The sequence below is a fragment of the Leptidea sinapis genome, chromosome 5, assembly GCF_905404315.1.
Source record: "Leptidea sinapis chromosome 5, ilLepSina1.1, whole genome shotgun sequence".
Classification (NCBI taxonomy): Eukaryota; Metazoa; Arthropoda; class Insecta; order Lepidoptera; family Pieridae; genus Leptidea; species Leptidea sinapis.
The window spans coordinates 3,298,737-3,313,543 of record NC_066269.1 but is presented as its reverse complement, the minus strand read 5'-3'; the positions used below and the strand labels follow the sequence as shown (position 1 = coordinate 3,313,543).

Genomic DNA, 14,807 nt, shown 5'->3' with positions numbered 1-14,807 from the left:
TATTTGAAATTTAACTTTTGATGATGATTTATTCGGAATATTGTCCAAATCTTCAAGATTGTTAATTTCCAATTGTGTTACGAATTATTTAATATTTTCGAAGCTTTAAAAATTCGCGTTAATCTTAGATATAATAAGTTTTAGTTTCTATTGGTGATTGTAAATCGGTAGTCGTGATATCCCGAGCCAATTGTTTGTCCGATGACGGTGAAACAAAGTGTTGCGAGCGCGGAGTGGGCAGTGGTGCGCGATGGTAGTGCGTGGGTGGTGCGAGATAGTGCGGGTAGCGCGGGATAGTGACGCACGGCGGTGTGGTGGTAGGCTGGCTGCACTCGCTGGCCGGGCTCGTGAAGCGCCGGCTGAGCGGGTACGTCAAGTGGCATCACGTTGCAGCTCGCCGTGACCAGAGGCATCCACACCTGCATCCCGCTTCCAAAAGGTCAGTATTTATTTATTTATAAGGTTTGCCAACAGGTTTACATCTTAGTTACGACCAGCTCGAATTGTCGGAGACCCAGTGCTCTGTGAACGGCTGGATCACGTGGCGTTGCGTAGAGACGTCGCTTCATTGTGTGTCTTCTACCGCATTTATATCACGGCGAGTGTTCCGAAGAGCTGTTTAACCTGATTCCTGCCGCCGAATTCCACCTTCGCACGACACGCCACAAATTAGAATATCATCCCCACCATCTGGATGTGTGGCGGTCCTCCACAGTGCGGTTTTCAAGGTGCTTTCTTCCACGTACTACAAAGTGGAATGAGCTTCCTTGTGCGGTGTTTCCGGGACGATACGACATGGGTACCTTCAAAAAAAGCGCGTACACCTTCCTTAAAGGTCGGCAACGCTCTTGTGATTCCTCTGGTATTGCAAGAGAATGTGGTGTTGAATGTTAACACCAGGTGACCCGTACGCTTTTTGTCCTCCTATTCCATAAAAAAAAGACCAGAATTCACATTAGTATTATAAATAGATGATACAGGCAAACACAGCTTGCGTTAACACAATATCGCTCGGTATGGATACGGATTAAATATCAATAAAAATATGGAAGACTAATAATAATTATTACGAAAATTTTGAATACAAATTACTTTTAAATTTAGTTAAAGAATCAGAAAAATATCTATGTTAGAAGCGTTACAGTTGTTGTGTCCGCGACACATAATTGACAGCAACCCGTTTTGACCCAAATTGGTCCTGATATTAATTACATTTTTATGCCCTTTTGGGCCTATAATTACTTACCCCCTTATTCATAATGGTCCGCTAACTTAAAACAGCTGCTAAGGAGTGTTTTTTCTCATTCTGACTTAGGTCAATAGAAGAAGACAGAGTGAGAATCAGCAATGCCTTAAGTTAGCAGACTATTATGAATAAGGGGGTTAATCTATAATTACGTCTGGGGACAACCAAGGATATCTGTGCAAACAAGCAAGGGCGATCCATGAAGCCTGTTAGAATTATAAAAAACAGAATTTGATCGTCGATACCCCAGTTCCAAGTTGTAACAAGTCTGAAATTCAGTTTTGATATAAGTATGAAAAGCTCAGAGGGCAATGGTGAGGGACATGTTTGGAGTTTCCCTGCCAGATCGAATTAGAAATGAGGAGATCCGTAGGAGAACCAAAGTCAACGATATAGCCCGAATGGGCAGGAAACACAGCTCAACGCACAGATGTCCGTGGGGCTGTAAAGTTCTCGAATGGCGACCACGTACCGGAAGACTTAATGTTGGTAAGCCTCCCACCAGATGGACCAACGATCTGGTCTAGATCGCCGGAGTAGGTTGGATGATGGCAGGACCGGTTGTCATGGCGATCTTTGGGGAGTCCATTGTCCAGAAGTGATCGTCTTCCGGCTGAAATGGAATGAGAATTTGTTCCATAAACGATATCGCACCATTACCACAGATAAACAAGTCGATAAATGAACTTCAATATTCCAAAATTTCGTTTCATACAGTTACAAGTCGAGCTGTTTTTTGAATTTTGTTTGAGAACCCTTTTCTTAATTGTTACTATGTGGATTTAAGGTATCTAACCAAAGTACGGGTCTAGTGTGGACTCAAATACGGGCAACCACCTGAAGTATTATCGCTCTCGGTGTGTTTCTTTATCGATAATGCATTTATGGTACGGGGTAGGATTCTCAGTGGGAGCTCACCCCTCATAAGTCTAGAAACGCAATATAACTGTGTATGTTAGTAATATGAGTTCACTCTGTTTAACCCATGCAATTTTGTCTATTGTATTTCGGTTTAATGGGATTATTCTTCTTAGAATCTTAGAATGGATTGGGATGGTATTGGGATGTATATTATAAGGACTTGTTCACATAAAAAGAAAATCTAAAGGCAGCGATAGGACTCCTTTCTGTTTCATTCGCTTCGCCACACACTTTTGTCCAATTGCATACAGTCGCCGATTAAAAAAATATTTTTGACTATAGATGGGGTACCAACGAGAGTTGGTCAGTGCCGGGGTCGCCGCTGCCTCCTCGCGCCCCGCACCGACCCGAAGACTAAACGCACACAAGCAACAAGCAACTGTTAAAGCACACTATTTATAAAGTATCTAACAGCAGTTTGGTTCAACGATACAATGCGATTTTAGCGACGCTTGATCGGATAATTCGTTGATTATTTCGAAGCGCTTTATTTAGTATTGTAATGTTCAAAGTGAAATGAAAACGCTTTAGTTTTGTATTACTTAATATAGTATCTTATTATTGTGAATTGTGAAAGCGTGTTTTTGCAATCGATTTTACTTAGTCCGAAATGTGGCTTAGAGAAATGTTGATTCTAGTAAGATGGCACTGAAGTCTTGATAGCTTTTCGAGGTGTTAAATACTCTATACTATAACATTGTTGTTTCGATGAAAACGGTCCAAAGATACGCCACCAATAAACACGACAATTGGTCGCTGAAATTGCTTGGCACCTGCGAGGAATGCACTTGACCGTCAAATGTTCTTCCGCTCTCAATCCACCCTAATTTACCAGTGCAACATCACATAGTATAATAATTATACAGTGTAGTATAATTATTATACTTATGTGATAATTTAAATCACAATACCATTATGTGCGATTCAGTTGTTTTGTAGAATAGTAAATTATACGTAATGGTTAAGTTTTGACATTTTGATAGAAAACTTTTGACTCATTCTAATTAGTTTGTTCGCGAACTACACGCGACTAATGCGCGAGAGAAATGGAAGCCGGACAGTAGTCAGATTGGCGATACGTTTTGAAGCGGCTTACTGTTCCATAAAAAGATATCATTTTAAAATGCGGAAAATCCCGCTAACGCCTCTGGTCTTTTTGGAAAATGACTGAAAAGCCCCATTTGTTCCCCTTACGAACAACTAAACTGAACTCATCCTAACGAGGTGCCAAGCTAACTTCTGAAGATTATAATTACGACTAATTGTTAAGTTCATACAACTTGTAAATATCGTGTATGATATCGTCAAGTGACGAAACACAATGTACGAATACCCTATTTTTTTTTTATTCAATACCGCTCTATTGTACGGAGTTTTAAAGGAACGTGTTCACTAGGCACGCACGCACGCCCGGATACGTTCTATGAAAATACTAGCAATAACATTCGTATACTTATATGTTGTGTCGGGAAGTCTTGTAGTAGCTATTTCTTTTGGGAGGAACCATATGTTTTTAATTTTATCTGAGTATTTGTTCATAATAGCTAAATAAGATTTTTATAGATTTGAGTCTGTGCCTTAATATAAACCTACATTACCTACCGCAGTTTTTCAAGCATTACAATAATCATTGTTGATTTCTTCTTTAGAATTAAATGGAAACCACTCAATTAATTTGATGGTAGATAGTATATCTCCAGAGTTCACAACGATTATTTTTCTATATTTCCGTCTGACCGTGCGTGCGTTAATATCGTAGCGAGACAGTGGATACATTCCTTTAAGTGCGATTCATATATTCATGTTATGACAGTTTCTTCCGGAAAAATTAAAAATTTTGTTTGTTTGCCATGAGCTTACATTTTTAATGGTGTTATTAATTATGTTTATATTGGTAGTACTAAGAAATGATGTATATATTATATTGCGTTTGACCAAAATTGTAAAGTGTAAATTTTTTGTATAACTAAGTTGTTAATATTGCAATAATTTATTTATCGAATATTTAGTTTTCGTATCATCGTATAAATAGATCAATTTTGTTATTAATTGCCTTGACGTCTTCAAGAGTGTCCGTCAGAACGGCTGGTACACGATCTCAAGTTACAGAGATTTATGGCTATATTTCACTGGGACAACGCGTCTGCGCAACCAGTCGCCGCTACCAACAAAATATATATATATCATAGGGAGCTACTCGCCTGGTGTCCGTTTGGTTGCAGAACTTATTTGGTGGCGCGACCAGCTCGAAAGCGCGTGACTCTGGTGTCTGTATAGTGTCTAGTTTGGTAGCTTACGGACCGTGGTGTCCCGGTGAAGCATAACCCCTTAGGTTTAGATAATGTAAACCAGCTATAACCTACAAACAAATCGTTCTAAGGTTATCCTTTTTTAAGGTTAATACGTTCAGTTCCGTTGACTATGTATATCGAAGAAAAGGCCAATTTGGCCTAAAAAAAACTGTGTAATCAGTCTGTTGTAGAAGAGTCCATGGCTGGTTCTTTTACCACTTCCCATCACGAGAAACTATTGTACGTTTAAAAAAAATATTCACAAAACATCCTTATATTTACTTTAATTTTGATGGAACGGTAAATATTAGCCGAAAATGATAGAACATTACGAGTATCTTAATGCTGGGGCTGGCTGTTAAACTATCAACGTCCATATATTATTATAATCCTTTTGAGTTTACGTAGTGGGTGAAATTTGCTAGCATAATAATGTTAATCTGTCACGGAGACCAGCCATTCTGATGAACTCTCAAATCTGAAAGTGCGTACACGGGCAGCTTGCCTAATAGTAAATCTAATTAACGATAGTTATAGAATATAATATGAAGTGAAATAATATGCTAGATTCTATAAAATGTTAGCTCTAGCTGTCAATAAAGACTGCCTGGCAGTTGCAACTGCCCGTGTACGATCGGTCTGAAGGGGCATGATGATATTACAAATCACAACGGAAAAATTGTTTAAAGAAAAATATTAAGTATTCTAAAAATGAATCATTTTTAAGTTAAATGTTGAGATTAATAAAATATTTAATAAAATAAATATATAAAATACAGCAGACGGCCGCGTTAACTGAAACGTAAGTGACGTCACGTCTAGGGTTACCATCCGTCCGGATATCTCCGGATTTGTATACTCTAGTCCGGATTTTATTTTTAATTGCATGGAACACAGTAATACTACTACTACATGATATTCACTAATATCAAATTAGTCTTAAATTTTTACGAGATACGAAATTTAAACGAGATCAACTTTAAGTCCGGATTTTTATAGAAATGTCAGAATTTTTCTAATTACTAAATGGTAATCCACGCCTGAATTATTATCACTGCGTCGCTAGAAGATTTGTTTGTTATATATCTGAGGCGTTACGTCATAATCGGCCACCTTGTCGCCTTCAAAGTAGATTCGTAAAATATACATTAATTTCCATTGTAGATTATGTTATTGTTGAAATTTTTCCGAATTCAAAATCTGTCATCATGCCTATTGTACCGTCATATGAAGCGCAATGCAAATTCAGAACAATGGCAATAGACAAGTAATGTGTAAATTTATTGTGTTTATTAAATTCGGTGATTTTATTGTACAACGTTGGGCGTTCGAGGTTCTCCGTTTCGATTTGATATTGTAAACAGATGTTCTTGTCGGTGACTATATGATGTACCTGCTAGAATACTGCGGCCTTACAAATAAACTTCGTATAAAGTTGTAATTATTATGACGGATACTCACGATATATATTTTAATAATTTGATGCCGTTATTTCAATCCAATTGAATGAAACGTGGTCGCGGCGGAACAACGGAGGCGTCGAGAAACTCTTGACACATTGACACTTGACACTAATAGTACATCAATCTGTCCAAGTGGCGCCTAATTCGTTTTGGTCTTTGATTCCCTAATTCAAGACACACACTACTGATGACGTCCATACTATTGGTATAAAGTTATACCCTAGAATGAACCAAGAATAAAGAAAAGACAACACCTATGAATGATCAATTTATTTATTTGCAAAGAATATTAGTATTATTCAACATATGGGTATGGACTTAGGAAAAATATTGATAATAAAACTTGTTAAATTACCTCAACTGTTTCACCACTTGTGCGTGATTAAAAGCAGTGTTGTTTTAACTTATACTCGTATTAAGTGCGAAATAAAACTTGGAAACACAACCAATCAAAGAAACTAATTAATGTAAACAACTCGGTTGGGGAACCTCGTCGAGCGCCCTCTAGTCTTCTGTCGCAACAAGATCAAGTAACATAAGACACTAATTATTATTTTGTATATTTTATGTAATATCGTAATTATGTGAATGTAAAATAAATGCGAATCTTAATTTACACTTGGTTTTATTGCACTCGTCAATTATTGCAAAGAACGAGCAATTAATTATTGTTCTTAGTCAAAAATGAGCAGTTGCAGTTGCAGTCGCATCAATTGTTTTTCGAAATGCGAACATAAACTAGTCATCGTCATATCAGTATGAGTCTGGATTGGAGTGCTATTTATCGATCATTAACTTTACTAAATCAGTAATCGTATACAGTCGTTGAATTTTTGGACATAGGTATAATGTTGCAATACGATTGATAGTTCCAGGGCACTAATTGGTGCAGGGTTACGTTTAGAGAAGGTTTCATAACAATAAATAAATAATATCAAACAGATAAAATTAAAATCAAAGAAATCAAATAAGTCATATAAATAACATCGAACAATTAAAATCACACTTAAGTAGAGCAATTCAATTCCAGGCTGCTTTATCTTTTAATTAATCTTGGATATTGTTATTACAATATCAACAGCAGTGCAATAGCAGCAAAGACCTTTGCTGCTTGATTTACTTTTTGTGAAGGCTTTGAATTTGTTTATAGACATATCTGTTCGGGAGTTTAAAGAGCGAACACACTGACACCTAAAATAATTACTGTCTTTATGGAGTCTTATGGCAGGCATGTACAGACAGTCACTTAGTTTTGCGAACTTATTCTTAGGCCCGACACTGCGTCAAGCGGGTGCGGGCGCGGTTTCATACAAAAGTGCTCCGTCGCGCGGGCGTCCGTCACGGGGACGCGCGCAGCGGGGCCCGCCTGCGTACGACGGAAATTGGCGCGGGAGCCCGCCAGCGGTAACACGTACGGACTTGTGCAGTTCAGTCAGTGGCTTTCGACACCGAAAGAGTTATTGTGGAAGTACAGTGCCACCCTGTCATATGGGACCAGTCGAATGAACTTTATAAAGACCGGGATGCACGAACAGCGGCATGGGTAGAAATTTGCAAAGAATTGTTTGAAAATTTGAGCGACGCTGAACAAAAAACAACAGGTAAACATGTTTTACTATTATATTAATGGTAAGTATAGGTACTTACATACTATTTGTGTTATCAATGTGTAGGTAATTACAACAAATCTACGGGTAGGTATTGATACTTATTTTAGGTACAAGGTTACTTTAGACTAAGCTAGAATTATATTTCTTAATTATTATTGTGTCATGTCTCGATACCTATTATCCCTGTTTAGTTTTGTCTACTAATATACCTAAAGTAAAGGATGTTTGTAAGGATGGCGTGATATGTCTGAATAGTCACAAAATTTGCACCATCTCACGCCTTCCTGACACACAAGTAAAGGATGGATGAACAAGTTTGCCTTTACTTCATACAGTGGGATGGAGGAAGTCTCAAAAAATACTACGATCTTGCCACGACACCTTACCATCTGTGACGAAATAATCAGCGAATTTATCGCGTACTGTATACGCTTCTCTTTGGGTGTTCCCAAATCCATAGTGAATGTCACGAATATGGCGTGGTGTTATGACGACATCGTCGACATTATTGTCATCTTGCTTAGATCTAATATAATTATGTAGAATACATATCGCTTTAATAACACTAATGGCGTTCTCTTTTGAAAGGTTTAAAGGACGATGAAGTATTCGAAATTTGTTAGCCATGATACCAAAAGTTGATTCAATATAACGTCGCGCTCTTGTTAACCTATAATTAAATATTTTTTTCTTATGGTCCAAATTGAGAGCTCGAGCATATGGCCGCATGACATAGCTAGACAGCCCAAATGCTTCATCTCCTACAATAACGTAGGGTAGCGGTACGGTTGCTGCAGTGTCGGTTGATTTATTGTTGTGCAGCACGGGTAACGCTTTTGCAGGAGGTATATCCAGTAAGTTATCATTCATTTGTTGAAACAAGCGGCTTTGGGTAAAAATTTAAGAATCACATTCTTTACCCTGTACCCCTACATTTATGTAGGTAAACTCATAATTTGCGTTACACATTGCAAGTAGGACCATAGAATAATAGTAAAGTGAACCGCTGTGAGCAGGTTTTATAATACGTATATGTTTCCCGTCTATTGAACCTATTGTAAGAATCAATTGTATACCTACACAATTTATTACTATAATTTGTATAATTTATCTAGATCGGTTACATAATATTTGTCTATTCTTTGTTGTTAAGAAGTTTTTATTTTTATCAAACATTAAAAGAATGACAGTTGACGTTTGTAGAAAACAAATGTAACCAGTAAGCCTTAAAATGTTTAAAGCTGGTTGCCAACTGATTGTCGAACCGTGCACACATGCACCAATAAATCTGATATTATCGAAGACATCCTCGTTTTATTTGTGGAAATTGGAAGTGATATTACATTTCAGAAGTGGGATCAATAAAATCTACTTGTAATTTCCGCGCCAAAGCCAGTTTGTGGTGATAAAATATTAAATTGAAGATCTTTTAGTGGCGAAAATATGAATAGTGATTCCGATCGTATGACACCTACTCGTGAACAACGCCGTAGAAGAAAATCTACGGTCTCGAAGTCTAGAAGTCGGAGCAGGAGTCATTCAACGAGACTGAGGCGTGATCGCAGATCTCGAAGTACGACGCGTGGCAGAACAAAAAGAGGTTCATGTAAAAAGAACACAACGTCGTCGTCATTCCAGTCGAAGTCAAGGTTCGGACGAGCTTCGTCACAAACGGAAACGGACACGTACAGTCCGTTGACCGCATGACGAACATGGTGGCAGTTCACGCGATGAATATTCTGGACGACGTGCGAGGTCATCGAGGGGCCATGGTACACCGAGTATCGGCGCGAGCAGACGTCGATCCAGAAGCATTTCACCGAGACGTACACACGTGAGTCGTTTCGATTTTAATGATAGTACTACGCAGTTATTATTGACAAAATTGATTGAATCTATTTCTAATAACCGTCCGGAAGGAAATAAATTCCCCATATTAGGAAATGTTATTCCAGAGTTTAATCCCATGATCAAAGGCCAAACTATTAATTCTTGGCTTAGCAAAGTGGAGGAATGTGCACGATTATATAAGTGGGGTGAAGATCAGATAATTCACTATGCACTTCCTAAACTGAGTGGCGTAGCAAAATCATGGTATCACACACTGCCGTCAATGTCGTTTTCATGGCCTGAGTGGAAAGTTAAACTGTTAGAATCCATTCCGCATAGTGATGATTACGCTGAATTGTTGACTGAGATGTTATCCCGAAAAGCTAAATATAATGATTCTTTGGAACTATATTATTATGATAAAATAAACCTTTTGAACCGTTGCGAGATAAAAGGAAAACGTGCAGTGGACTGCTTACTACACGGCATAGAAGATCGATCATTGAGGTTAGGAGCTAAAGCTGCGAAATGTAAAGAGCCACAACAAGTATTGGAATATTTTCAATCGATCAAACAACAACCACGAGATTCGGAAATCAGGTTAAAGACCTCTAATGACAAGAAACCTACCGTTACAAATGTTAATTTGAATCAAACGACAAATTCGAAAGTTAGCCGTCCGCGCGAAAATACAGGACCCGTAGTTTGTTACAACTGTAATGAAACTGGCCATTATAGTTTCAGATGTACTAAGAAAATACTCAAATGTAATATTTGTAATAAATTAGGACATTTATCAACTAATTGTCCGAAATTACCAGCTAATGATAATAATAAGTCAGATTTCTCCAAAGAAAAGTCGGTTATGAAATTAGATACGATTAGTACAAGTAACGACAAATATTTAGTTGACCTGAAACTGAATGGCCAACCTCTACTAGGATATGTGGACTTAGGTAGTCAGTGTACTCTTATACGTCATAGCGAAGCAGAAGCGTTAGGGATTCAGTGGACAAATAATGGTCATTTACCAGTTATGCGCGGCATAGGAAACCATGTTGTCGTACCATTAGGTAAGGCTATTGTGCAAATAGACATTCATGGTATTTCAGAAACAGTCGAAAGTTATGTAGTAGATGATACAGTTGTCAAGCACGCACGGTCCTTACGCGGATATCCGGGAAAGGAATATTATTTGATGCCTGGTGAATATACTATGACTAATGGGACTGGAGTCGTATTAGTTCGTGGTTTATCGAAGACTCCCATAAGGCTAGAAAGTGGCATGTTGATAACGCGAGCTTTGCGCACAAACGATTGTAAAAGAGTAAACGTGTTGGATTTTAGTAACTCAGACTTAAATAGTTCACTCAATGTTGGTAATAACCTATCTTAGGATAAAGTTGAATGTTTGAAGGAGACTTTACTGATGTATAATGAATGTTTTTCCACCAACTTAAAGGATATAGGCTTTACCAATATAGAAAAAATGGAAATTGAGTTAACCGATTCAACCCCTGTAGTGTATAGGCCATATAGGTTATCCTATCCCGAGCGAGAACTGGTTCGATCAATGGTTCAGGAGATGCTTAATGCGGATGTCATATGTGAATCCAATTCCGCTTATGCTAGTCCGGTTCTTTTGGTTAAGAAGAAAACTGGAGACAGAGTTGCACACCGACGCCTCAAAATATGGCATTGCAGGCATTTTAATGCAGCGTGGTAGTGACGGGCTTTTAAGGCCCGTGGCGTATTATAGTCGGAAAACTACTAGCGATGAACAAAAAATGCACTCCTATGATTTAGAAACGTTAGCAGTGGTATCATCATTGAATAGATTTCGCGTGTATCTGTTGTGTTTAAAATTTAAAATTATAACTGACTGTAATGCGCTAAGGACAGCTATGACTAAACGAGACTTAGTACCGAGAATAGGGCGTTGGTGGATTCAACTCCAGGAATTTGATTGTGAAATCGAGTATAGATCCGATATAAAAATGACGCACGTGGACGCCCTCAGTCGCGCTCCGGTAACTGAGCCTGAGAAGTTACTGCTAGACCTCATGTCATTGATGTGCTTGCTATTGAAGAAAAAGATTGGATCGCGACAGTGCAAAGTGCTGATGAAGACGTTATGAGAATTAAAGAAATTTTATCAAATAAGAAACACAGTTTATTGCGGACGTCCACAAAAATTACCAATTAAAAGGCGATCACGTATACAAAATAGTGGACAATGGTGTTAAGTGGCTAGTTCCAAAGTCCGTTAGGTGGCAACTGCTATGAATGAACCACGATGACGTAGGTCACTTCGGCTATGAGAAAACATTAAAAAGACTAAAAAGTTCATTTTGGTTTCCTAAAATGCGTCGATTTACTAAGAAATGTGTTGCCGCATGTCTAAAATGCGCTTACCATAAGACACCCGGTGGAGCTAAAGAGGGAATGCTGCATCCCATTCCCAAACCTGATATCCCCTTCCATACCCTGCATGCCGATCACTTGGGCCCGTTCGTACGCGGAGAGGAAATATATACCTGTTACTAGTAATCGACTCTTTAACAAAGTTTATAACTATTAAACCGGTCAGAGACACAAAGACAACCACGGCTATACGTATATTTAAAGAACATTTTAGTTATTTTGGGGTACCTTCGCGACTAATTACCGACCGGGGAACGTGCTTTACGAGCGCAAAGTTCAAAAGTTTTACATCTAGCATGGGTATAAAGCATATTTTAAATGCGGTGGCGACTCCGCGAGTGAACGGTCAGGTGGAGAGGTTCAATCGGACGATATCGGATGCCCTAAGTACCAAATGTCACGGCAAACATGACAACACTTGGGACGAATATGTTGGTGACGTTCAACTGGGGCTAAATACTATGATTAACAAAACAACCGGTAAAAGCCCATCTGAATTGTTATTCGGCTATAAAGTAACGAACACGTCAGAAAATATATTAAGCGATTGTATTATATATAATTGAGCGAGTTAGTGGAGATGATATGATAGAGTTAAGAAATAAGACTATGGATAAAATTGAGAAAGAACAGAACGTAGCCAAAAATCGTTTCGATAAAAGAAGAAAATTACCTACAAAATATAACATAGGTGACCTTATTAGGATAGAAAGGACGTTGTTCGATAAGGATAGATTAGGGAAATCCAAGAAATTAATACAAAAATTCCATGGGCCCTATAGGATTATCAAAATTCTACCCAATGATCGATTTTTAGTAGAAGACACCCCTCTTACTAAAAAAGGGAAGAAAAGATATGAAAACGTAGTCTCAATCGATAAGATACACCCATGGTTAAATTTTAAAGGAGTAGATAGCGAAAACGACAGTGACGAGGATGATTGTAATAATACTCTAAATAATGATGTAAATAAAGATGATGTCCATAGACCGAACAGTGATTCTAATTAAGAACTCAACTAAAATTTATTGATTAGTTTATAAATAGATTGAGATAGATACATGTATATTTTATGATGGTATGGGTCACGAGTGAACAGTGCATAACGTACAGATGATCACAGATCGCGACAGACTATACTAGAATCTGATTATTGCGGCTATTAACAACGAAAAATTAAAAACAAAAATGAAAGAGAGCGATAGTTTTCATTATACATGTGTAATCACTGAAAGCATAGGTTGTGAGCAGTTAGTGCTTCACGCATAGATCACGACAGACTGTGACAGGGATTGTGACCGTGATTGAGATATGTTCTGAGCGGACAGTGCCTCTTAATTGCACAGATGTTCGCAGATCAGAACTATAGAATAATAAGTAGAAAGTTAATGAATTAATAATGATATGAATATGAAGTGTTATACTATTTGATTGTAACTATTAGGATACTGAATAAATTAAGTGATTTAAGTTAATATATTTAATTATTATGTTATATAGTGTAATTGTCAAATAAAATAATATCAAAATATGTTGTAAACCATATACGAGTATTTATATATATATTAAGTTTCAAATCAAAGTAGAAAGTATAAGAACGAAACTCTGAAAGTGCGAGGACTCACTTAAATAGGATGGCCGATTGTAAGAATCAATTGTATACCTACACAATTTATTACTATAATTTGTATAATTTATCTAGATCGGTTACATAATATTTGTCTATTCTTTGTTGTTAAGAAGTTTTTATTTTTATCAAACATTAAAAGAATGACAGTTGACGTTTGTAGAAAACAAACGTAACCAGTAAGCCTTAAAATGTTTAAAGCTGGTTGCCAACTGATTGTCGAACCGTGCACCAATAAATCTGATATTATCGAAGACATCCTCGTTTTATTTGTGGAAATTCGAAGTGATATTACACTATACAGTTGGGAAAATTAGCTTGCGTCAAAAAACCATATGCTATCTCTTCCCATCGCGTACGTGAAAACGATGGCATGCACTCTTCCTTCAACTTTTCATTTATAATTTGACAGACTTCTTTCACTATTGTTCTGATTGTGGTTATTCCAGCTTGATACGCCAGGTGTAGGTCCATGAAAGTATGTCCGCTTGTCACATACCTGTAATATTTTTTTAATTGTTTCAGTCATAAAAGTGCAATCACGATGGAAAACTGCAAGAGATGCATATATGAAAGTGAAAGCAAGTAAGAAAAAACTGAAATCTGGTGCAGGCGCTAGTACGAACAAGAAATACATTTTTTTTCAAATGTTAACTTTTTTAGATTCGAACTCAAGTAATGAAGCAGATGAATCTATAGAAAATCAGTGTGAAGATCAAGACTCATCAACAAATGCAATAAATTATAATAGCAGCTCAGTACCCAGCACCAGTACCAGTAATTCAAATCTTGAACGGACAAATAATACAGAGCCAGAATCATCACAAAAACGTAAACGTCAAGTGTCACCAACTGCTTTTGAAAAAGAATTGTTGCAATGTGTTAAACAAAACCATTTAGATTCTAATGACGAAGACTTGAATTTTTTTAAATCTTTAATCCCAACAGTTCAAAAATTTAATACATTTAAAAAATTGTTATTTCGAACCAAAGTGTTAGAAGCTTTAATCGACATCCAAAAAGAAACAGTTATTACTTGGATGATTTACCATCAATTAATATAGGTTTATCAGAAACGCAAAATACAACTAGCACGATTGATTTAAGATCACTTAATATCGGAACAGAAACTCAAAACACAGATACAATAGAATATTAATTAGAATTATATGAGAATAAAGACTTCAAGAATATTATTAAGACTGCTTTAGTAAGTATTGGTTTTATTAATAACAAATAATACCTTTAAGGTGGATGTGTCGACTGACAGCATTGCATTGAAATATAAAATTTGATTGTATATATTACCTAGGTGGTTAACATTAGATATAAGGTGTGATTTTGTTCAACTCTGAAAATTCTTTCAATTCAAATGTAATCCGATAAACTTTTTA

The 14,807-nt window shown here is 37.1% G+C and overlaps 2 protein-coding genes and 1 pseudogene across 3 annotated transcripts in view; all 3 read left to right on the top strand.

The window, feature by feature from the left end:
- Positions 1-6,537, top strand: part of LOC126964644 (dual specificity mitogen-activated protein kinase kinase 7-like) — a 24,795-nt gene extending 18,258 nt beyond the window's left edge. The window contains exons 15-16 of one of the 2 annotated variants that reach the window (XM_050807882.1): positions 394-439; positions 2,450-6,537. In XM_050807882.1, the coding sequence (XP_050663839.1) occupies positions 394-439; positions 2,450-2,525 (122 nt within the window). In that variant the 3' untranslated portion in view covers positions 2,526-6,537. Of the gene's footprint in view, positions 1-321; positions 440-2,449 lie in introns of both variants that reach the window. The other variant, XM_050807881.1, reaches the window with a different exon arrangement.
- LOC126964694 (40S ribosomal protein S23) overlaps positions 1-14,807 on the top strand; it is a 119,960-nt gene that overhangs the window by 83,236 nt on the left and 21,917 nt on the right. The window lies entirely within an intron of this gene.
- On the top strand, positions 2,778-14,807 carry LOC126964711 (homeobox protein cut-like; annotated as a pseudogene).